General features: G+C 37.5%; 2 protein-coding genes across 3 annotated transcripts in view; one reads left to right on the top strand and one right to left on the bottom strand.

Moving 5' to 3' along the window:
* Window positions 1–24,399, bottom strand: part of LOC114880647 (arylsulfatase B-like) — a 29,622-nt gene extending 5,223 nt beyond the window's left edge. Inside the window, exons 1-6 of one of the 2 annotated variants that reach the window (XM_029196883.2) lie at window positions 24,220–24,398; window positions 24,028–24,089; window positions 20,119–20,278; window positions 7,150–7,376; window positions 2,666–2,906; window positions 1,944–2,101 (exon numbers count right to left, since the gene is read on the bottom strand). In XM_029196883.2, the coding sequence (XP_029052716.1) occupies window positions 1,944–2,101; window positions 2,666–2,906; window positions 7,150–7,376; window positions 20,119–20,278; window positions 24,028–24,042 (801 nt within the window). In that variant the 5' untranslated portion in view covers window positions 24,043–24,089; window positions 24,220–24,398. Of the gene's footprint in view, window positions 1–1,943; window positions 2,102–2,665; window positions 2,907–7,149; window positions 7,377–20,118; window positions 20,279–24,027 lie in introns of both variants that reach the window. The other variant, XM_029196882.2, reaches the window with a different exon arrangement.
* LOC114882253 lies at window positions 11,746–13,449 on the top strand. Its single transcript, XM_029199137.2, has 2 exons — window positions 11,746–12,751; window positions 12,842–13,449. Exons 1-2 carry the CDS (start codon window positions 12,533–12,535, stop codon window positions 13,067–13,069), a joined length of 447 nt encoding a protein of 148 aa, XP_029054970.2. The 5' UTR covers window positions 11,746–12,532; the 3' UTR covers window positions 13,070–13,449.
* Window positions 24,400–25,396: the final 997 nt, after the last annotated feature.

Here is a 25,396-nt window from a genome sequence, read left to right as displayed (position 1 = left end):
CTATTTCTAAACATGGGTCCAGGTGGATCCTGACGATGAGTCCGCTCGCCGACGAGGCGAGGATAAATTTATATTTAAAATGACCGCCTGTTATTCGTGGGGGCAACTGCCTAAAGCCCCCCCCCCCCCTCAAAGGGCAGCCAAATTTCGGATTTATAGTAATGGAGGGACGAGAAAAACTAAAATCAAAATTAAAGAATAAAAGCTTTAAAACTTGAAAGTTGAGCGCTGAAGAGCTGGTGGAAAAGTGATGAGTGAGCATTCTGGTTCTGCTGAGAAAGCAAAGAACTCTCCGAGGGAGCAAGAGAATCATTGCGCAGCCTCACTCTCTCCTGCGCATGCGTAGTCTGATTTTCAAGCCGAATGTGAGTATATTTTATATGTATATCTCGAGAACGGTTTATTTGCCGGACTTGAAAATGATCTCATTCGATTTCTCGTCCCTCAATTACTATAAATCCGAAGTTTGGTTGCTCTAGGGGGGGGGGCTTTCGGAAGTACACCCTCGATCCATGCCAACAGCCGATTTCAAAACGGAGATTCTAAATTAGCAGGCTGATTTCACGCCGAATCTTAACAGTCTACTTTAAAGGAATCCGTGGCAATCCGTATAATGGAAACGTGCCAGGTGACTCTCAAGTTTGATTTGTTTAGACATGTTGTAAAGCAGGTGTAATACTAGTCAGATGCACTCTCCTTTGTGCAATCAGTGAGGATATGTCCATGGTTTTACCGAAAGACTTTGCTAATCGACAGAGCGAGAATGCGTCTTTAGATAGAGTCAATACATAAGTCCGCGCACTAGAAGAAGGCACAGCTCGGACAAGCTAAAAAGTCACAGGGGTAAGGGGAATCGTGTATTCGCACCGTCCAATTTATTTCTAATAGGTCCACTGCGTAAAGAAATATGTTGGATATTATCGTCAACACTCGTTTTCTTTCTTATTTTTTGATTTATAGCGCCATTGTTTTTCTTTTATTTCCATATGCGTTGCCAGCGCCGTCTTTCTCAGTTCCCCCCTTTTTTTTATACGTTATGTTAAAAAAATGTAATACGCTTTTTCACCAAAATGCGTAATAAAGTGCGTATCAAGAAGTTCTGCTTTTTTAATCAAACGCCCTGATAAAACCAACAAAATACACGAACGAAACAAAATACAACAGAATGAGACACAGCCATATTCGATATCCCTGTCTTACTTTATTGCATTTAGTTTCATTCGCGTATTCCGTCATGCAGTGGATCTATTAGAAAAGAATTGGGTGGTGCGAATGCACGATTCCACTTACCCCTGTGACTTTTTAGTTTGCACGAACTGTGCCTTCTGGTGCGCGGACAGTACGGAGGCATGCAGTAGAATGCGTTGGAGCACGATTCGAATGCTTTGAATATTTTCCTCAATCATCCGTAACTCAAAAACAAAGGTATATAAGACATGTACAGAGTTGCATTGAACTTGTCGCAGTGAAGTTGGCTACAAATTCACTAACGCATTCACGCAGCGTTGCTGAGCCGATTTGTAGCCAACTTCACTGCGACAAGTTCAATGCAACTCAGTGTACACTGAGTCCCATCGAAGTTGGCGCACAAACACATTTACGCCGCGTCGGTGAGCCGATATGTGAGGTACCGACGGCGAGGCGTGAATGTGTTAGTGAATGTGTAGCCAACTTCACTGCGACAACTTCGATGGAACTCAGTGTACATACATACATATATTCATTAGGCGTTTTTTTTAAATTATTTTAGTATATAGATTCATGTGTATGGACATGCATTTATGATTCATCCTGTATATTAATAAGTTTGATTTGTTTAGATTAAATTAAAAATTAAACAGACAAATAAGCATTTTATATAATTGTTTTTAATTTATTTTCAGTTAAATGAGGATAGATTTATAACATAATCTAATTAAATATAAAATATAATATGATCTTACCCCTCTCAAGGGATAGTTTGAGCCCCAATTTCTGTATCTACCGACAGATGCAGCTCCATTATCAGTGAGAAATAAAATCAGAGAATCTCTCAACATTCCTTTGTCGCCCAACGCATGGACAATACGTCCAACCGAATCGTCCAATCTCGACACCATTCCTAATACAATAAAAAACAAATTTCACTTTTATTTTTAACGTTACAAAAATAATTTTTTGTATTTACAAACTTCTTATAATGATAATTACATTAATATTGATATATTTTGAAATATCATTTGATACAATGTGTATAACTGAGGCGAAATTCACAATAATTTTTTGAAAACTAAGAAAAAGTTATATCATTTTTATGCAAGAAAATGTTACGTTAAAAAGTCTATTTAATATTAATTAAATCTGTAAACAAAGGAGTTTAAGAAAGTGTCACAATTGCAACGTATTACTCTTACAATTAGTTAAAAAACATTTAAATTTAATTAAATAAAGAGTAATAAGAAAGTGTTCAAACTTTTATTCACAAAAAATTATGAACTCAGGCAATCAAATTATGTAAGTATACACAACACACCCTATCTAACGTGGGTAAATCTAACCGTAACGAATAGGTGGCGAGATTTAAAAATGAAATAGAAATTATAGAGTAAGGGAGATAGATAATATGCAAAATGTAAACTTGGCATGAAAACCTCGAAATGTTTTTGTAATACATTTATTTACATACTGGCATATTTGCGACGATTTGGCTCACGAATGTGTGTAAATTCCCTATCGTTGTATTCATTAACAGGTTGTTCCAAAGGAGCATGGACTGCTAGATGCGATATTTGTAGGTACAATGGTCTAGGCAATTCGTGATTTTCAATAATTTTTATCGCTTCTTCGGTGAACAAATCTGTTGCATATTCGCGATTAATTCCATGAGCTGGATCATCACCGCGATGCAAATCATATCCACTCATATTCTGCAAATATAAATTGATATAAATTATCATGTATACAGGGTGTTCGACAACAGGTGGGCAATATTTTAAGGGATGATTCTAGGGATCAAAATAAGACGAGAATCAAGAATAACGAAACAACGTTTACGGCTTTGTTTTCCAGTTATTAACGTTTAAAAATTGGAGTAAAAAGCGCCAGAAACCTGCAATCCGCTCAGCACCGACGACCGAACGTCAGGTCAGCAGGGGTCGGTACAGTCATAACCAAGAATCGTTGAATAGTAGAATCTTACCCCGTGCTACAGGGTGATTCTCTCGGCGATATGGCCCCTGGGTCTTTTTACCCGCAAACACAGCAGGGTTCCATTGTGCGGGGCGGCTATTGTGTTGCGCGCAGAGAGAATCACCCTGTATTCTGTTTCTTGGTGCTGCAGCATTCGGCTTTCTCTTCTTGGTTATGACTGTACCGACCCCTGCTGACCTGACGTTCGGTCGTCGCTGCTGAGCGGATTGCAGGTTTCTGGCGCTTTTTACTCGAATTTTTAAACGTTAATAACTGGAAAACGAAGCCGTAAACGCTATTTCGTTATTTTGGATTTTCGTCTTATTTTGATCCCTAAAATCACTCCTTAAAATATTGCCCACCTGTTGTCGAACACCCTGTATATATAAGAGATTTTACAAAATTCTACACATATAGTTATATTAACTTTCGGCCGACCTAGCGCTAAACAGTCACACTCTAGTGAACTTCAGATCTACTTGAAGACCAGGCATGGGCACGAAACCAGCTCAAAGAGCGCGGCTGACATCGACACTGTTTGGGAGCGCGCTTCACTCTACTTCTTAGCTCTTTCGATGTAGCGGGGAGGCGTTGCAGGAGAAATCGTGCTGCGGTGGTCGAGGTGATAGGAATACGAATGTGTGGCGTTCGACAGAGAACGTCACACATACATGCTTCGATGGCGTAACCTCGAGATACTGGCGGAGTGGATATACACGCTCCGCAGTACATATCTCGAGGGCCTCGAATCGTGCCGTATGAATCGTACTCCATAGGTGATGTGGAAACCTATTGATACGAGTGTAATCCCAATGCGCCCTGTAAAGTTCATACGGCACGCGCGTGAGGTGCCTCGAGGACTAAGACTGGATACACACTATCGGTTCGGTCTCGGTCCGGTAAAATCGTACCATACGACTAAATCCACACTATATTGATTCGGTCCCGGTCCGGTCTCGGTCCGGTAAAATCTTACCGTACCCATACTGCTATATCAGATGAAAATCAACAATGATGAAATAGCGTTTGCGGCTTTGTTTTCCAGTAATTAACGTTTAAAAATTCGAGTAAGAAAGGCCTAAAACCTGCAATCTGCCCAGCACCGACGACTGAACGTCAGATCAGCAGGAGTGGGTACAGCCTCGCGCGGGGCACAGCGATCGGCGGGAGGAAAAGGACGCAGCCTCTGAAAACTGGCCGAAAAGAGTTCTCTGTCGAACGCCACACATTCATATCTCTGTCACCCCCGACAACCGCATCACGATTTCCCCTACAATGCCTCCCCACCACCTCGAAAGGGCTAACAAGTAGAGTGAAGCGCGCTCCCAGTGTCGATGTCAGACGCACTCTTTGAGCTGGTTTCGTACCCATGCCTGCTATAGACTGTCCAATTCTAACTTATACATGCGAGTTACTCGTAAACCATTCATTTTATGAAAAAAGTGGTTTAGAGAGGAACTGAATGGTTTCGAGATGGACACAATCTGATATTGTATAATAATTAGTTTTTCCGTAAATGGATGCGTAAATATCATATGAAGATGATACAAAGTGTCTGAAAAGTTTTCGAAAAACTATCAAATGGGCTGATCACATTTTAAATCCAAGTTTCAGTTTTTTCGAATGAAAACCTCAATTTATATTGCAAAAAATGGGCATAAGGGATAAAAAGGTAGAAGGTAAGGAGGCTGGTCAAAAGGGATGTGGGCGGAGTATATACAGGGTGCCCCAGCCCAAGTGTGACAGAGCTGTTATTCCGTAACTAGTAATGATACAAAAAATTGTTGATATGGAAATTGTACTGTAAAATGGAAACTATGTTTTGGCAGAAGTGAACAATTTTTTGCATTATTAGTTAAAAAATTTAAATGGAATCATATATTTTTTTTTCAGATCATGTGATAGTGTTTTTCAAGACGAATTTATTAAGCTTGAACGTATACACCCAATTTTAATTAGTTTTCAAAATATTACGTTTACAAATTTCCCAATTTTCAGTAGATACGTCCCGATTTGACTAGCAAGTCGTAAAAGTGGCCCTATTGTTGCGGTAAGTGCCAGGACAGGGGGTCTATGCTAGGAATGGCAGACTCAAAGAATAAGAAACCGCAACAATAGAGCCGCTTTTACGACTTGCTACTCAAACCAAGACGTATCTACTGAAAGTCGGGAAAGTAAACGTCATATTTTAAAAACTAATTAAAATCGGGTGTATACATTCAAGCTTAATAAATTCGTCTTGGAAAGTACTATTACATGTTCTGAAAAAATATATGATTCCATTTAAAAAACAAAACTTGACCATCATATCTCTTGACCTAATAATGCAACAAATTTTTTACTTCGGCCAAAACAGGTCCCATTTTTCCGTGTAATTTCCATACCAACAATTTTTTGTATCATTACTAGTTACGGAATAACAGCTCTGTCACACTTGGGCTGGGACACCTTGTATGTATGTACATCTTGTCTATGAACTATATTCCTGCTCCGTACAATAAATTACCTTGATAACTCAAATACTTGACTTGCAATTACCATTACTATCATAAATTTAATTTCTGTTTAAAATAGATACGGAACAATATTAAAATTCTAACTTCTAAACCTATTATTTTTATACCTGAACCAAAACATTAGCTGTTAATTTGGCACGATTCCGATAACTTGGGCGCCTTGATTTGACGATAGTTTCTGATAATATTTTTTATGCTGAACAAAAAGTTATAGAGGTCTTATAGGGCTAACTGCTTTAGTTTTTGAGATATACTATATTAAAAGTAAAAATAAAAGTAAATACATATTAACAAATCCAACTCCAATGACCTTGACCTTAATATAAGCTGTCAGACAAGATTCCGGTAACTTTAACGCCATAATATAAAAAAAAATTTTCAATGACATTTTTAGCGATAGGTATACATAACGTTGGAGTAGAGTACACCACGCTTTGGGTGGAAATTTCCTAACCTGAATACATAGTGGTCAACTTTAACGATTAATATTTCGCTTTGCGGATGAGAGCGACGATTTTTCCAAATAGAAAAGTTGTTTGTCTCTTGCAAAAACGCGCCAAAAAAGCCTAGTCTCGTCGAAATCCAAATCAAAGCCCATATTCTATGTAGATAAATACCTTATTTTGAGCTTTAATACTGTATATATCTCGAAAACTAAAGTAGTTACCCCTATATGGTAAGCTCTATAATTTTTTGCTCAGTATAAGAAATACTATCAGAAACCATCGTCAAATCAAGGCGCCCAACTTATTGGAATCTAACCGTTAATTATTTAGGATTTGTTTATATTTGCAATCTATATTATCATCTATATTTTAAGCTAAATTTCATAAAAAAAAAAATTCTTTCCCTAATCGTAAATTTGTGTTTTTAATACAACTCAAGTTACTAACATCTATCAATCTATTTCATGATAGAATAATATTTTTATCTGTTTAAACAAAAAAGTTCTGGTCACTTTAAGTTTCTAGTTCCCAAGTCCTAAAGTGAAATCTTTTTAAAAATCCGAAGTTCTGATAACAGTTTCATTTGCAACCCGGAGAATTCTATCGGAAGTTTTTAGGGCCCGATGACGCAAAATCAAAAACAAAAAAGTTCTGGCCACTATAATGGAAATTTGAGGTGCCAGCTTCGAGATTAAACATTGTTTTTTTAATATTTCGCGGTCGGAACTATTGCTAAAACCTATCAGGAACTGTAGAACTATTTGAAAACTATAAAATACGATGATTTAAATAACATTTTTCGCATGATGCGGTGCCACGCGAAGTTGGCACCTCATATTTTCAAAATGCTATTTTTTTAGGTATTTCGCCGGAACTATTTCTGAAACCTATCGGGAACTATAGAACTATTGCGGGTACAAATAGAACTGTTGATAAAAGTTTTGTTTTTTGAAAATGAGGTGCTAACTTCACAGACGCGAGTTGATTTAAAATTAAATCGAATGAAAGTTATGTCTTACCTGATTTGAATAGTTGTAATCATAATAAGATATATGACTGTTATAAAAACCTAGAAAAGAATCAAAACCTCTATGTAATGGTGTATACTGAGGTGTATGATACCCCATATGCCATTTTCCAATTAATTTTGTCGTATATCCTAATCCTCGTAAATGTTCTGGTAAAATTTTTATATCCAATGGAAGACCACGCGGTTCACCACCGAGAATTCCATCTCCTTGCATTCCTAAATAAATCGATAGTCATCTTTAACATTACATTTTCTATAACTTATGTTCTGTGGGAGTTATCAAATAAAGGCTCTATATCAGCGTTTTTCAAACTTTTCATTTTTAGACCAGTGTTCCTTATCATTTTTCTTCGCAACCATAGGTTGCTAATACATAGCTATGATAAATTCAGAAAGTATTGACGTACCAAATTTTATTGTCATAACTGTAATTAAGAATTAAAATATTATTATAATATGTCTTAAAACTGATGTAAATTATATTGAACATTTCTCTCAAAATGAAGATTTTGGTTAGAAATACGAAAATATATATGTCCTATTTTAGTTCCTCACAAACTATCGTATTTTTATTTACCTTCTAAGGCCATTTGAAACTCATCGTACACGTTTAGAATCTGCTTACAACTATGATAATATATCGCTACTGTGTTCTTGAGAACTAGAAAAAACTGATTTTGAGAGAATAAAACTTATGAACATGTAGAGCGCTAAAACGCTTAAGGGCAATGAGTAAATAATGTAAATAATATGAAATAATGCAGATACTACACGACATATGAACTCTGCGCTCGCTGCATACCGAGCACACCACAGAGTTTTGGGACGTGACGTGAGTGCGCAATGATCGTGACTCGGTAACAAATAATAATATTTTTTACTAATTGTAAGATTATAATTATGCGGAGTGTGCGTAGTACTCGTGGCGACTGCTCGGTACCTTCTGCCGTTTTTCGTCAAAGTTGGAAAGGTTGTCCCAGAGAAAATGCGGAACGGGGTAAAATAACCCTCCAACTTCAAGGAATAGCTTCAAGAAAAACCCCCTTCATTACCCTTGGCAGTTAGCTGTCCTTCCAACCGAACCGAGGTTCTTGCAATCGTTACTTTTATTGCCTATCCTCGAGTTCTATAATTCGTTATATAACCTCGAGTTATATAATTTCTAAAAATAATATAAAGTCCCAGAAAACCTTTTCCTAAAACGACACGACAGTCCGCCACAAAGTCATAAAACCCTTGCTCCCGGACATACGCATTCGTGATTAGACGGACGTAGCTCCTAAATACAAATTGTATAAATACTGCCAAAAATATTCGAGAAAGTATTCCATCAATTCAGCTAAAACTTGCATAGAGCAGCCAAACCTTCGCAGATCAGGCTCTCTCTTCCTCACATGTTCTACCAAACTTTTTTCGGGGCGCAGCCAGAGCTTCGCAGATCAGACTCTCCGATCCGACTTGACACGACGCGACGCAACGTCTTGAAAAACTCCTAAAGCCGGGTATCCACTTGTATGAAACGCCCGTATCGTATCACCATTTCGTATCGTTTTGGAAAGACACGCGATGCTTCGTTGGTTATCACAGCTTGTTACGAAACAGTCAATTTTTCTTCGTTTCTTGAAAGAAACGTTACGGCAATAGGACTGGGCCACTACAGGCAAGGAGTTTCAGTTTGCTGCGTGCTGTTTCTTTATTGTAGGAGTCCGTCGCTTAATAGGTACTGTAGAACTTTTATTACATCTGCAATCGGTCATCGGCGTATAGGCCCAAATTCTAAAGATTTACTAAAAATATTATACAACAATTTACAACACATTTTTATGTTTTCATTTTCCGTAGTGGGTGTAAATAATCAATGCCTGGGTCCGTAAATAAAGTGTTAGGTCACAGAGAGAGAAAGAGAAAGAAATGAATGCTATTTAATATTATGTATATATACTTTATACATATTATTGCGCCGAGGAGTGAAGCTCGCACTTTCCATAGTCAATTAAGTTAACAAGGAGTAAACTAAACTGTCTATATTTCAAATACATAGCGGTTTTACACAATAGGTGTGCACACGTCGGCTTCCCGATACATTTTGATATTCAAAAGACGCGCGGTTGCCTAAAGCCGGGTATCCACCAGTATCAAACGCCCGTATCGTATCACCGTTCCGAACCCTTTTGAATAGGCAGACGTTGCCTCGTTGCATGCAACGGCATGCTGCGGCGCGGACAACATTTCTTCGTTTCTTGATATAAACGGTTAGGCAATAGGACTGGGCCACTACAGGCGAGGAGTTTCGTTTTGCTGCGTGGCGTTCCAAAGGAACGGAGTCAACGGATCCATCCGAAAAATTTGTCGATTCTTTGCTGTTGCATCGAAGGAAAGGTTCATGCGTTGGCACTTGACATAGCGTTTCGTGCCGTCACTTGGGTTTCAATTTATTTGAAATCTTGCGGTATTATTGGATTCATTTCAAAAGCGATGAAATTATTTATGAATTTAATCTAATTTAATTTAGACAAATTTTATCGTCTAAATATATTTCAACAGATCAATTATCTTCGGTGCTACGCTGTACATAAAAGAGCAATGTTAATAATCACCTGTGTGATTATTGAAAAAGGACAATGTTAATTTTTCAGAGATTTTCCCGTTGCCGAGTATCGAAAGTTCTATTGGTCTGTGATACGGAGGCGAAGGAACGGGCCGATCCGAAAATTGTCGGTTTCTTGTCGTTCAAAGGATTGGTTCGGAAACCACTTGAAACGTAAAAACAACATACCCAAGCGAAGGCCCGAAATGCTATGTCAAGTGGAAACATGACACTTGAGGCACGAGATAATATGATTTGGAATTGGATACATCAGTGAGATAATACTAATGCAACGACTGAACTTTGTTATTTTTCATTTTTTTCTTAAAAAACTGTTACCAAGATATTTGTGACGTTTTTCTGATTAAAATGATACCAAACACGATATGGTTTGGATAATTACACTAAAGAAACAGCATGCAGCAAATCGAAACTTCTCGCCTATAGGAGTTTATTTCAAGACACGAAGAACTATTGTCCGAGCCGTAGCACGCCGTGGCATGCAACGAGGCAACGTCTGCCTATTCAAAAGGGTTCAGAACGGTGATACGATACGGGCGTTTGATACTGGTGGATACCCGGCTTAAGAGACCTCAAGCATCCGGTGACGTGTTTCCGCTCGAAACAAGGAATAGCTTCTCGTCATGATTCGTCGACAGCTTCGGACGGGGCAGTCGATGGCTCTTTCGATACATCAAGAAGCGGTCGATGCGTCGAAAGAGCGGGAACTTCTTGCCGTCGCAACAATATATTATATATTGTTTACTTTACATGTACATTTTAATGTATGAATTTGCGCAAATAACTGCAGCATCTGTGCTTGAACATACAACCTTTCAGAAATCTTTAAATTCCTCAATTTCGCTGCAACAAAATTTCCGAAATGTTGGCACTCATCAGCTGTTGGATTCGACGCGGCCTCAAGAATTTGGAATGCCTTTTCCAGACGTTCATCTTTCTCGGTATGCCTCCTTTTCGCTGCAATCGCTCTTGTTGGGCGGAATGAAGTACTCATACTGGGGCCAGGTTCTACTTCTAGGATCTCTGTATCTTCTCCCATGTGTCTCCTCTGCCACCTCATCTTGTACCGCCTCTGCAGTTATGTTCTGTACTTCATCTTCCATCTGAAAACAAGTATTATTTCTAATTTGTTGCTAATGAACTATACTTAGTATGCTTTTATGAATTGTGGAAAAAATTAAAATATGATTAAAGGTTTACGTACCTCCTTAATTCATTCCTATCCTATAGTACTGCACTGACTTCTGTATATTACCTGTGTTCCTACAAACAAAAGAACGATAGAAAGTTAAATTGAGCCGCACTGCTTTCTGATGTGTAATACTGTATAAAGTACCAAAGATTTCCAACTTTCAATTCATGAATCTATTAAAAAAAGTACTTACTCTTTCCGATGCCAACACTTTTTTTCATTTTTATTCTTTCCCTTCTCAAACCTCCGAGGAGGTATTCTACTTTTTTTTAGATTGTACTTTTGGTTTTTTTATTTCTTCATTTATTTCCTCTCACGCATCTTCTTTCTTTAGCTTATTGTAATATTGCGGGTTTTGGGAGTCTCACAACACACTTTTCGATCTGTCTGTAATCGAAACGACAACTAATCTTGTATCGTACTAACAAGAAATATGTCACTTCCTAATCGTGGTGGGGGTTTCAGTGTACAAACTTCCACTTCCTATATTGGTTAAAATTCGTTGTAAGCGGTCAATTTGGAATGTTTCTGATTAGGTGTCTTTTGCAAATGCGAGGGTACCTCCTAGTCCGCGTGGAAGTATGTAGTACCAGTGCGATGAAGGCAACAAGGGTAATAAATAATGACCTCTTCGAGTAATAAATGGATTAAGTGAACTCGAACCCCTGGTATAACAACATATTTTTCCGTATTATATTTCCCTAACTTATAAACCGATTCCCAAAATTCCTCCTTTAACTTGCATATGTAATAAAAACAATCTCCCTAGTGCCGTTAAATAGAATATTTTTGAAAATAACGTGATCTCAATATTCTGAAGTTTTAAAAAATTGCAAATGTTAAGAAAAAACGACAAATGCGTATTCGCTCGCATAGAAACTAGCAATAATTGTATCCGTACCCGTGTTTCCGCTTGACATAGCATTTCGGGTCTTCGCCTGGGTTCTCAAGTATGTTATTTTTATGCTCCAAGCGGTTTCCGATCCTTTCCTTTGAACGGCAAGAAACCGACAATTTTCGGATCGGCCCATTGCTTATCTTCGTATCACAGACCAACAGGCAAACTTTCTGATATTATTTTATTTTACTTTGTTATATTCAATTAAAAATTATATTATTCTCTAAGTTATGTTTTGACTATCGTAGTCTTCTGTTCACGCGGTAGACGGCGGAAGTGAAGTCTCTTCTCTTTCATTCCATTGCTATACGCGCACGTGTAAAGTCACGCCGTAACGGTAATAAGATATTATTAGTTATTCTCAACAGCCGAAAGTGTCTAACGAAACTCGCCTCTATTTTTATGCACTTCGAATATGTACTATCTACAGATTAAAGAAACTTTATCATTCATTCATTTAAACACTTCGTTTCACTCGCCCACCACTGCCCTCCGGGAATTTCCAAAATATCAGGTTATGGGCCCAGGGTACCGTATAACAGAAACTGAATAAGTTATTCGTTGTCGCGAGTGAAGTGGTGTTAAGTGCGATTAAACATTGATAAAGCCGAAAAGTCTTTCAGCCCATCGACCGTTTAGGAGGTCGCGAAAATTACAGATCATGGGCTACGGCCATGAAGGCATATCTACAAATTGAAGAGTTGTGGGATACCATCGAAGCTCCAGTCAACGGTTCACTTTTGACCGACCCAGCGAAAATGATCCGAGCAAAAGCTAAAATCATTCTCGCAGTAGAACCGCATATCTACCCGCATATTGAAGGTGCCGCATCGCCGAAGGTCGCCTGGCAACAACTTGAAAAGACCTGCGATGATAAAGGACTGCAACGCAAAGTAAGTTTATTGCAAGAAGTATCCACGACAAAACTTGAAAACTGCAAATCTGTTGAGGACTATGTAACGCGCATTATTTCTGCGTCCCAGAAATTATCAGGCATTGGGACCAAGCTACCTGACGATCTCGTTGGTGCCTTGCTGCTAGCCGGACTGCCACAGGATTATAAACCTATGATTATGGCCCTAGGAAGTTCTGGAACCGACATTACAACCGACCTCGTGAAGACGAAACTTCTAGAAGTCACGTGTTCAGAACAAAGTGACGGTTATGAAACACGCGGGCTCATGGTGCACTCACGCTCGTCCGAACACTAATAATAGGTGGCGCAATAGGTTCACCTATGCGCGCTCCCGAAGCGCTCTCTGGGAGTAACTAGGTTAAGTTAGGCTAGTTAGTTTTAGTTGCTAGATTAAGTTGTACAGTGTGCGTCATAGTGTCCTTTCGTCTAGTGAAAAAGCACTGACTTTGAAGTCCAAGTTTAACCGTAGCAAATAAATATTCTAAAGCTTCTATCACATGATTATGTTAATTATTTTAACGCTTTTATTAAATAATTGGATTTATGATATTTGCTGCAGTTAAACTTGGATTCCAAAGTCAGTGCTTTTTCACTAGACGAAAGGATACTATGACGCATACTGTACAATATCAATCATAGTGTCCGTTCGTCTAGTGAAAAAGCACTGACTTTGGAGTCCAAGTTTAACCGCAAGAAATATCATAAATCTAATTATTTAATAAAAGCGTTAAAGTAATTAACATAATCATCTGATAAAAGCTTTCGAATATTCAATAAATTAGAATTTCAATGATTTATTTGAAATTACAAAATAGACTAGACGAACGGACACTATGATTGATATTGTACATAGATTTTTAGTTGGTAAGCCTAGTTGTTAGAAGACGCGCTAAAAGGCGAGGGTGTTTTTCCATTCCTAAAGAAACGCCAAAGAAGTGAGACGTGGTATTGTGCAATAAAGAGTCAAGTTTTTGAGCAGTCAGTGGGAATAGTTTAATCACCGCTCCTCTCTTCGTTATCGACGAACTGAAGTCCCCACACCGACCACCATTACACTAATTCCAGGAACAAACGTGGCGTGTCAAATTCTAGCACGCGCTGTTTCAATTGCAATCGCTACGGACATTTCTCAAGCCAGTGCCCATCTCCGAAGCGTCGCCGAGAGAAGGCTTGCACTGCCGAAGTAGACGACACAGAATCAGAGCAATCAGTCTGTGCTCTCTCCGTTACAACGTCGACAACAGTTGACGACGTTTTATTTGCAAGTCCTAATGTTCAACATACAACTGGTGCTCTCCTCGCTGTTGATCTTACGAATAACAACACCTGCGAGGACTGGATTTTAGACAACAGAATGGTAGGGCAGAATAAGTCAACAGAATACTGCTTGAAAAATCCAGATGTATGCTTGCGGAATCCAAGCTTTCTAAGAGTTTTTTGGCAGAGGCCGTGTCTACGGCAACCTGAAGGATACATCGTCAAGGGACAAGAAGAGAAAGTATGCCGCCTCAAGAAGTCATTATATGGACTCAAGCAGGGTAGCCGCGCTTGGAACCAAAAATTGGATAGCGCCCTGAAACGTATTAACCTCCAACAGTCCAACTATGATTCCTGCGTTTATTTCTGTTTTCACAAACATAACTGCCTAATTGTTGCTGTTTTTGTAGATGATCTTATAATACTCACAGACAACTTGGACCGCTGCAGCATGGTCAAAGCAGCGCTGACCGAGTTTTGCGTGGTGAAAGACCTGGGCGCAATTAAAAAATGTTTAGACGTCAACGTACAGAGGGACAGAGCCAAGGGAGTGATCCAGCTTGACCAGTCGGACTACATTGACGCACTCCTCAAATCCTACGGGCTGGATCAGTGTAGAGGAACCAACACCCCTATGGACCCAAATGCCAAGCTCCATGGCGACACGTCCATGGATACAAAAGCAAAACTAACAGAGGTTCCATATCAGAGTGCAGTGGGTGCACTCTTGTACTTACAAGGAAGGGTTTTCAGGTGTCCGTCTCCGATTGTTTTGATTTTTGGATATGTTTTAAAGGACAGAAAAATAAGGTATACGTATTTTTTATTTTTGCCCGTTTTCATATTTAGGGGGTAAAACGACCCCCTAAAGTTTCGGCTACAATAGGCTATCTCGAAAACTATCATAGATAGAAGAAAACTTTCGAAGGAAAAGTTTCAGGGTTTTTTATGAACATATAACAGCTAGTCATAAATTTTGTAAAAAATAATTTGTTTATAACACTATTTTAAAAGTAATCACAATTTACATAATAACAAAAAAGAACATAAATTTGTTTCTGAATCCATTGACGTATTATATGTTATGTTTGCCTTTTATATTTTTGCATATTTTAATATCATATATGCATCGCGCACATACGCGCACATACGCGCACATAACCCGTGAAATACGCTAAAAACGCTCACTTTTACATACGTATAACTTCTGAACCAATGAATTCCGCGCCTTAAAACTAGGAGTTTTAGATTCTATACGTAAAATACTTCAAGAAGGTAAAAAAAAAGGCCATAATTTTTGGGCCCCTGAGGTAAAGTTTACCCGAAATGAGTCCAATAATCCCGCAAGAATTAAAATAAATTGAAATGTTAATTTATTGTACTTGAAACCCAAGTGACGGCACGAAACGTTATGTCAAGTGCAAACACATGAACCTTTCCTTCAATGCAACGGCAAAGAACCGACAAATTTTTCGGATGGGCCCGTTGCGTATCTCCGTATCAAAGGAACAGCACACAGCAAACCGAAACACCTCGCCTGTAGTGGCCCAGTCCTATTGTCGAACCGTTTCTTTCAAAAAAAGAAGAAATATTAACGGAGCCATAGCACGCTGTGTCATGCAACGATACAGCGCCTACCTTTTCAAATGGATACGCAACGGTGATACGATAAGGGCGTTTAATAAAAGTGAATAAAAAGTTGCCGTGCACCTACATACTGAACCGACAGAGGGGCAAGGGGACTGCGCGTTTGCTCCACCTAATCCCCTTCAGGAGCCCGTAACTTGAAAAGTGAGCGGCCAGATTGCATAGGCGTAATATTTCCATATTCGCGGAAGATACATTTAACTATATAAACATGCGATTTTTTCGGGATATTAATGGATTTTTTATAATACTTGTTCTTTAACAACAGTTGTTATTATGCAAAATTTATGGAAAGTGTAAAAACTCTCCTGTTTTCTTAATAATGTAAACTCCGAATCTACCTCTACGCCAATGCATTCAACTCGCCGCTCGCTATCGCTTCATCTCATTCTGTTTCAATGTCTGTCCTTGGCGACGTTCGTCACGCGATAGATTTGTGGATGTAAGGGCCTCAGCCAATAAACATAATACGTGTGACTGGAGGCAGGTCAACGAATTTGATTGGACGGCAACTTAGCTGCAACGCACAGTACATACAATATCAATCATAGTGTCCGTTCGTCTAGTGAAAAAGCACTGACTTTGGAGTCCAAGTTTAACCGCAGCAAATATCATAATCTAATTATTTAATAAAAGCGTTAAAGTAATTAACATAATCATCTGATAAAAGCTTTCGAATATTCAATAATTTAGAATTTTAATAATTTATTTGAAATTATAAAATACACTAGATGAACGGACACTATGATTGATATGTATTGTACATATTCCTACTCATGCTGCGAGAAACCGCTGCCCCACTACTGACACTATTGTATGGTGGGGGAAGAATGGGAGCAGTGGCTCTTTCGCTTCTAGCAGTTAGACAGGCCTGACATAAATGATCATGTACTGTGCAGAGATAAGATGTTGCGGATGCTAAGGCATGCGGGTACGATTGGTCAGAGTTTTCTAGTCACGCCTAATGCACACGCATTCTAGACCGTCGCACGTTATTGGTCGAAACGCTCACACATACTAAGCCCGCTGCTTGCACACCGCAAAATCAAATGGTGTGGGTGCGTGACGACGTTGGGACTAGGCGGTCCAGACCAATAGGCACTCCTTAGCCTCCATAACATCTCTTCTCTGCACAGTACTGTCCACCGATGACAAGATGTCCCATGAAAAGGTCGCAAATCTGATTGGTCAGAATGGAAGGGAGACACCTCATTTCACACGCATTTTCGGTTCTAGCGAGCTATTGACTAAAACGATCACGCATACTAATTCAGATCGTGTGACGAAGAAAGTCAATGAGACGTTGAGTGAGATAGTGGCATATGCTTTAAAACAGAATAATTTTTTCGAAATCGAACTTAACCACTTGAGTTTTTTTTTAAGTACGAAATGATATATTAAATATATGGATGAAGTTCCGAATACGACCGGTCGCCGATTAAGATGAAATTTTGAGGGGGAGGGGGGAGGGGGGAGGGTACCCCAAATATAAAGTGGTATCTTCGGCTTCCTATTAGTTTCCGAGATATTAATTAAAAACTTTTGTACAATACATAGAATTTTTCCTATACAGACGTAACTAACACAACCGTCTTTGCTGGAGTAAGCTGACATCGTCAAGCGTCGAACAGCCGTTGACACAGCGGGGGTTTCAGCCTGACTATCTATAGGGTGTCTTATTCAAAATTATCCAAAAGGCGGCCGGAAATTTATCTGCCCTAACCTAACCTACATATAAATCAAATGTGTTTAATTCCTTAAGAATTAGTAATAAAATATAAAACATACCGTAATGTAACTAAAGAAATGGATTTTATATGGAACACCCTATAGAAACGGAAGCCGATATCGCTATGGTGTCAATGGCTGTTCGACACTTGACGATGACGGTTGCTACAGCGAAGACGGTAGTGTTAGTTGCGTCTGTATAGGAAAAATTCTATGTATTGTACGAAAGTTTTTAATTAATATCTTGGAAACTAATAGGAAGCCGAAGATACCACTTTATATTTGAGGTCCCCTCCACCTTCTACCCTCCCCCTCAAAATTTCATCTTGATCGGCGACCGGTCGTATTCGGAACTACAGCCAAATATATTAAAGTACGAAATGATTAACGGTAGTGTTAGAAAATTCGGTGACAGAGCTCGAGCGCTGACAACCCAACACCTAATTGCATGGCCGCCCAGATGTTGGCTGATGTTTATGCGTTAGACCCCCAAGGGGTACGGAAGGATTTTGGGAACTGGTCAAGACAAGCTGACTTTCTTGGGCCGGAAAAGCCAGTCTTGTTTGGCCTGTTCGATGGAAAGCTTCGCCTCGTTACAGAATCCATTGTACCGCTCAAAACCGGAATATGTATACAAAATTGCCATCCTTTGACTTCGTTTAATTCTTTATCTTACAGTAGGTCAGAAAACTCGACCCTGGTAAATTCAGAAATCCTACGCCTATGTAAAGCCGGGTATCCACCAGTATCAAACGCCCGTATCGTATCACCGTTCCGAACCCTTTTGAATAGGCAGACGTTGCCTCGTTGCATGCAACGGCATGCTGCGGCGCGGACAACATTTCTTCGTTTCTTGATATAAACGGTTAGGCAATAGGACTGGGCCACTACAGGCGAGGAGTTTCGTTTTGCTGCGTGGCGTTCCAAAGGAACGGAGGCAACGGATCCGAAAAATTTGTCGATTCTTTGCTGTTGCATCGAAGGAAAGGTTCATGCGTTGGCACTTGACATAGCGTTTCGTGCCGTCACTTGGGTTTCAATTTATTTGAAATCTTGCGGTATTGGATTCATTTCAAAAGCGATTAAATTATTTATGAATTTAATCTAATTTAATTTAGACAAATTTTATCGTCTAAATATATTTAAACAGATCAATTATCTTCGGTGCTACGCTGTACATAAAAGAGCAATGTTAATAATCACCTGTGTGATTATTGAAAAAGGACAATGTTAATTTTCCAGAGATTTTTCCGTTGCCGAGTATCGAAAGTTCTATTGGTCTGTGATACGGAGGCGAAGGAACGGGCCGATCCGAAAATTGTCGGTTTCTTGTCGTTCAAAGGATTGGTTCGGAAACCACTTGAAACGTAAAAACAACATACCCAGGCGAAGGCCCGAAATGCTATGTCAAGTGGAAACATGACACTTGAGGCACGAGATAATATGATTTGGAATTGGATACATCAGTGAGATAATACTAATGCAACGACTGAACTTTGTTATTTTTCATTTTTTTCTTAAAAAACTGTTACCAAGATATTTGTGACGTTTTTCTGATTAAAATGATACCAAACACGATATGGTTTGGATAATTACACTAAAGAAACAGCATGCAGCAAATCGAAACTTCTCGCCTATAGGAGTTTATTTCAAGACACGAAGAACTATTGTCCGAGCCGTAGCACGCCGTGGCATGCAACGAGGCAACGTCTGCCTATTCAAAAGGGTTCGGAACGGTGATACGATACGGGCGTTTGATACTGGTGGATACCCGGCTTAACGTGCGTCGTCAAAAACCCAAACGTTGGCGTTACGAAAGCGTCAAACGGTGGGGAGCTGGCGGAGCGAACGGGGATCCCCCCTTGCCCCTGTGCCATCCCTCGGGACATCTTGTCATCGGTGGATAATACATCCATAATATGTATGCAATTCATTAATTATTACATAGGTACTTACTTTTTAAGCATTTTAACTTTGTTAGTTATAAATATGTTGATCTTTCAATCACTTCCATAAGCCTCACTTATAGTCTTCAAGTAAATTAACGTAAAAATAAGCGGCAATATGACAATTTATAGGTACAAATTAATTTAACTAAAGTAAATGCTTAAATATTTCATTATGTATCAGGGCTTTGATTGTGAAAAGGCCTAATTAACCAAAAATTAATATAAGGAAAGGACAGAACATCCGAAAGAAGGAGAAGACTTGTATTATTTGTTTGATTAAATACCTATAATATTTTAGTAATTGATAAAATCGACTATTAAAGTTCGTTTATATCTTTTAGTTCGACTTAATAGACAGAAAATATTGAAAATACTATTATAAGTGGTTCTAGTTCGATGGCAAAGGTGTGTAATCGGTCATCGGTCGCCTCACGACAACCGAATTAAACTGTTTGGCCTAACCTAACACAAACGCGATCTAAACCTAGGCTAAACCTAGCCCAAACCTTTAACTGTGGCATTGACAATATTTTTACATATGTACATATATCGACTTTGAAAAAGCCAAACGAGGTTATATGTCGAAGAACGAATGATTAAAAATGATTACCTTGACAACATATTTCAAGGTCTATCCCCTACTTTCAACCTTAAATTTGTATTAGTTATTTTTAATTATCTTGAGTTTTATAGCGATTTTTCAATTCTTTTAGCTGATATTTTTGCCTTAAGGAAAGAAATAGTTATTTATTGACATACATACCAATACGTATTGGATAAAGTCCAGTTAAGAAAGCTGATCTAGAAGGTGTACTAGACGGTAGAACATAGTGTCTATTTAATATAATCCCATTATAGCCAAGAGCATCGATGTTAGGAGTTGGAATCTGATTTGATCCATGAAAACCAACGTCGTTCCATCCCTACGGAACATCATAATTTGTTTTTCTTTTTCGTTGTAAACAGTTCATATTTAATATTTAGAAAAAACATTTGTACATACACATAACAAGTATACATACAGGAAATTAAAAATAATTATTTAGTAAAATGTAATATAATGAAAAAGAAGACAAATATCTAATAGTGGGTGATAAAATTATGTGTTATCAAAACTTCGAAATTACCACTCATTTAAAGTTTGAATAAAAATGGAATTGAAACTACGCTTATAACGATACATTTCTTATTTCAAAGGATATTGTTATGTTTTTAATAACACATAACAACAACTTGAAATTCTCTGCAAATTAAAATTTAAAAGAAAAATGTAAGTACATACCTATCAATATTTTGTCACGTCACCTTACGTAGCTATAAGTTTTCTTGTACTCGTATTTCAATAAAAAGTACATTACCGTTCAAAAATTTGAATGTAGTTAAACAGAATCTTAAAAGGATTATTTTAATATACGTAATTAAAATACTACTTACATACTATACTACTATACCATACTACGCTACTTACAATATGTAATAAATTAGTTTTTTTTTACAAATGATAATTTCCTATATATTAACACAGGATTGTTTGTCTAATAGGAAGGCAAAACCCCTTTAAAATTTTTGAACGATAACGTAAATACTTAATAGTTAACAAACACCTGATAATAAATCAATATTAGTATAAGTAAACAACAAATACAAGGGATCAGCAGTAGCAAGTCACGTCTACGAATGATCAACGGAAGCACAAATTTATAGTTTGTTATAAATATTATACGGTTTAATGTGTACTGATTAACCCATACACCGAATGCATGTATGTATGTACACAGAACATGGTTAAAATAAAATAAAGCCGACATAACGCCCGTATCACAAGGTAAAGGCAGGCGTCGTACGTTAATAACGCTCAACTCGACTAAATCACAGGCGACCATATTGAACCGGCACACGTCGATTTTTCACGATAGGCAGCGTTTAAAGAAATATAAACTTTCCTTTTCTTAAACCGCATGTTTTTGAATAAAACATTTAGTTAACGATCATTTGTTTAAATTATAATATATTAAAAATTTGTTACTGAATGGTAATTTACTTTATATACAGGGTGTTTTATAACTTCTGTAATAGTCGAAAATGGGGGGTTGCTGTGGTGATTCTGAACAACGTTTTCCTTTACCAAAATTTTGATTAAAACTTCATTTTTGAATTATTAACGAAAAACACTGGCCAATGATAGCGCTGGCTCTCAACCGCGCTCGGTCCTGGTCGTGAACAAACGCCTTGGAATAGCGTGGGTATCGAGGGAAGCCTGCGACTAATTCCACATTGTTCTTAAATTAAGACCATGTAACATTTATCATACGCTTCCTTCGATACCCACGCTGTGCCAATACGTTTGTTCACGACCACGACCGAGCGCGGTTGAGAGCCAACGCTCTCGCGTAGAGCGCGCACGCTCATTGGCCAGTGTTTTTCGTTAATAATTCAAAAACGAAGCTTCAACCAACACTTTGGTAGAGGAAAAAATTGTTCAGAATCACCCCAGCAACCCCCCATTTCCGGGTGTTCTATGACATCTTGTATACATACGCTCTTCCTGTTAACAAATACCAACTTTAATTCTTACGACCTTGGAATAAGCTTCATCAATTCCTTTACAGTAAATATTTGTAATAGAAGTTAATAATTTTACAGCGACAAATTAATAAATCTGACAAAAAACCGTAAGAACTTTTTCCGTACGCAATACATACATAATTTGTGTTACGACTATCCGATCACAAAGTTTCGCGGGACGGCACAGGGGAAAGAGGGGGTACTACGCACACATCGACAGACTCCCTAGTTTTACATGAACCTAATTAGTAGATGTTATTTCGACTAATCATACATCACAACCGAAAGTAAGGATGTGTGAACTGAGGAGGGGCGAAATTAATCAAATCGCGTTATTCTCAGTTCTTGTAGTACGTGCACCCAGTTTGATCACTCATAGTATGTGTAGAAAATTTAACACTATGTTATAGTAATTAACCTTATAGTTTGAAAGAAGATAAATGTGATATAATTATAGCAAAGAAAAAGGCAAGTATAATTTTGTGGTTGCGATGAGTCAGAAGCGCTGGCTTACTTAATACAGGGATGTAGATGATTTTCAAACTACGATAATTATCTTAAATAAGGACAATTTTAATTTGTAACACTTTCGTACTGTAGACTAATCATAACAAATTATGCGAAGCAAACTAGCATAAGTGACGTTACAGAAATATATTGTTTCATTTTACATTCGTCATTTACCACTTTTTTTCAAATCAAACATTATCTCTTAGAAATAATTGTTTCATTATAAAATTTAGATGTTACATATACAAAAAGGAATAAACTGATTTTAAAAACTATAAATTAACACTAAAATACTATTTACTCCGAGTACCTATTATTTATAAAATAATTTATTCTCTAACAGATCCGATCACACGGAATCGCGTGCTTGGTCGTCAACTTTTTAATACAATGAAATCCTATTAATCCGGATCCCGTTAATATAAATTATGAAACATGCATGTAATGTGTATTTACCACCTTGCATAGGAACAAAATTTTCATATCGCTAATTAATTAATCTTTTACTAATTAGTTAATATACGAAGTCTACGCCTACTCCAATGTGTACGAGTCGTCGTTCTCTTCTTTCATGTTCGCTCACAATCAGTCACATTCTGTTTCTTTGTCACCGTCGCACAGTGGCGAATCTGCCCGAAATCGTGGCCAAAATTAATATTTTGGTATCTGAGGCAAGTTAATGAAATAAGTTACAGTATTATGGTTCTAGAAGTACAATAATGTGCTTTTTTAATTCAAAATATTAATTTCTTATACAGTATGACTTTAAAATCATGTTTAAATTATTAAATTGGATGGCATAACTGTTTTTTACATGGATTGATTGTTTGGAGCATTCTACATGAAAAAGTGTTAAACTTGAATATTAGAAAAGGGACAAATGTACAATAATGCTCTGATAATTCATAAATGAAGTACACTACACAGATTTTTCAAATATACAAAAAAATTTTTTCACTTTTGGCCACGATTTCGGGCAAATTCGCCACTGTGCGTCGTGCCTGGCGAGTTTGATACAAAACTGTAACTACATATTATGTACATTCATATCAGCAGCAACCAGAAAAACAATCATAAATAATGTAAATTCAGGTCAGCGACTACGAATGTGTTAAAATATTAAATTTTAAATATTCTCTTAAATAAATGAATATAGTTTTCATTTCTAATTCCATAGTAATTCTTTGTTCTATTGATAATTTAAGCAAAAATGAAATAACGATGAAATTTATTAAGAAAAAGAAATACTAATGATATTACCTTATACATTAGAGAGCAAAGCTGTCCCTAGAAATTACATAATCGCACATTTAACATTGACGAACACGCGATATCGTATGAGGGGACATTTTGCGTTGACAATCAAACACTCGATGTCGCGTGAGAGTTAGCGAACATGTTAATACCTAATTTGAGTAATTTTTGTCAAATGCGAAAGTATTTAAGAATCGTGCCTAGGGCAAATGCCCCGTTTACTCGATTCCAGGAATAACGATGTTAGAAATAATTCGAATATTATGTTTGTTGTAAGCACAGACACACATTACGTATTATCATTAGTGATCTTTTTTTATTCAAAATTTTATTATGATCTTACCAAATCGTCAGCCATGATTACAATAATATGGGGTGCCGTTTCGTATAGACCAATTGCTCGACGTACACATAACATTAACAGTAACAATAATGTACTGATCCAAATTATAGAACGTCGGCACATCTTTTTTTTTTAAAGAAAAGAAAATTTGATAAAAGAAAGGAAAGTATAACAACACTGAAAAACACTTCCTATTATATTTTCACACTTTTAGGCACAATTCAAAAATGACAGCAATTACACATTATGCTTGATGCTTATGACAGAACTCCTGTGAGGTGCAGAAGAATGAAGAACAGAAATTAATACGCTTATATAGTCCATCCACGAAGGAACTGTATCATGAATGAAGCATAGGACAGGAAAGGGAAGGGAAGGGAAGAGAACATACACCAATAATTACGGCAATAAAGAAGGTACATGTTTCAACTCGGTTGCTTCTCAAGTTACGTATTATTCTCTGTACTTATGTAATCATGTAAACTGTTTTTTATTTTGAAAGAATTTGTTCTTCAATTTTAATGTCTTAACGCTTTATCTACTGATAGCCCATTAATAAGCTTTTTAACGCTATCGATTGTTGACAAAAAACTAATTAATAATTTTTGTAGTGTTACAAAATAACTTATAATTGAATTGAAATAATAAAAATTAGTTGTACATCATTTAAGAGAAAATTGAAAGTAAGGATTGAACCTTTCAATCTTTAGGTACTGTTAAGTTATGAGGTGATAATTCTTATTTGTTTTGTCTGTTGATAGTAGGTAATATCTTGAATAATAATATATGTATAATTAGAAAAAATGAGTTTTGTAAAAGATAAAAAGACCTTGTACATATTTTTTTAGTAAGTTCAAATACAGGGTGATTTTCTCGCTGCGCAAGACAAAAGCCGTGCCGCACAATGGAATCCCTGCTGTTCCGTTTTTTGTCTTCGTCTCACAATCAGTCATAAACACAAACAGAGCAGTTTTGGGTCCGGCGATATGGCCCCTGCGTCTCTTTACTCGCAAAAACAGCAAGGTTCGATTGTGCAGCACGGCTTTTGCCTTGCGTAGCGAGAGAATCACACTGTAGATTAATCCTCGCCCAATGACTGCAGGACCACTTTGACCTAGTTATAAAAAACAAAAGCTTATTTATATAACTTATGGAAAAAGAATATAAATTTCAATTTTAAATATAAATTTTAATTTTCTACTCAATTCAGCTTTCGGACCTGCATTTAATGACGTTTTAATTAAGGGTCAAAATAATCGTAAGTCAGAACGTCCGTTTTCTGAGGGTTAATTGCGTTTCCTGAACATGTGATTGAATCATAATCTTTATTGTAATTAAAAGAACTTTTCGAAATCAGAAAGGAAGTAAT

This window comes from Osmia bicornis, chromosome 3 (genome assembly GCF_907164935.1).
Source record: "Osmia bicornis bicornis chromosome 3, iOsmBic2.1, whole genome shotgun sequence".
In the NCBI taxonomy this organism is placed as follows: Eukaryota; Metazoa; Arthropoda; class Insecta; order Hymenoptera; family Megachilidae; genus Osmia; species Osmia bicornis.
The sequence above is the reverse complement of the archived record's forward strand: the minus strand, read 5'-3'. Positions and strand labels throughout refer to the sequence as shown.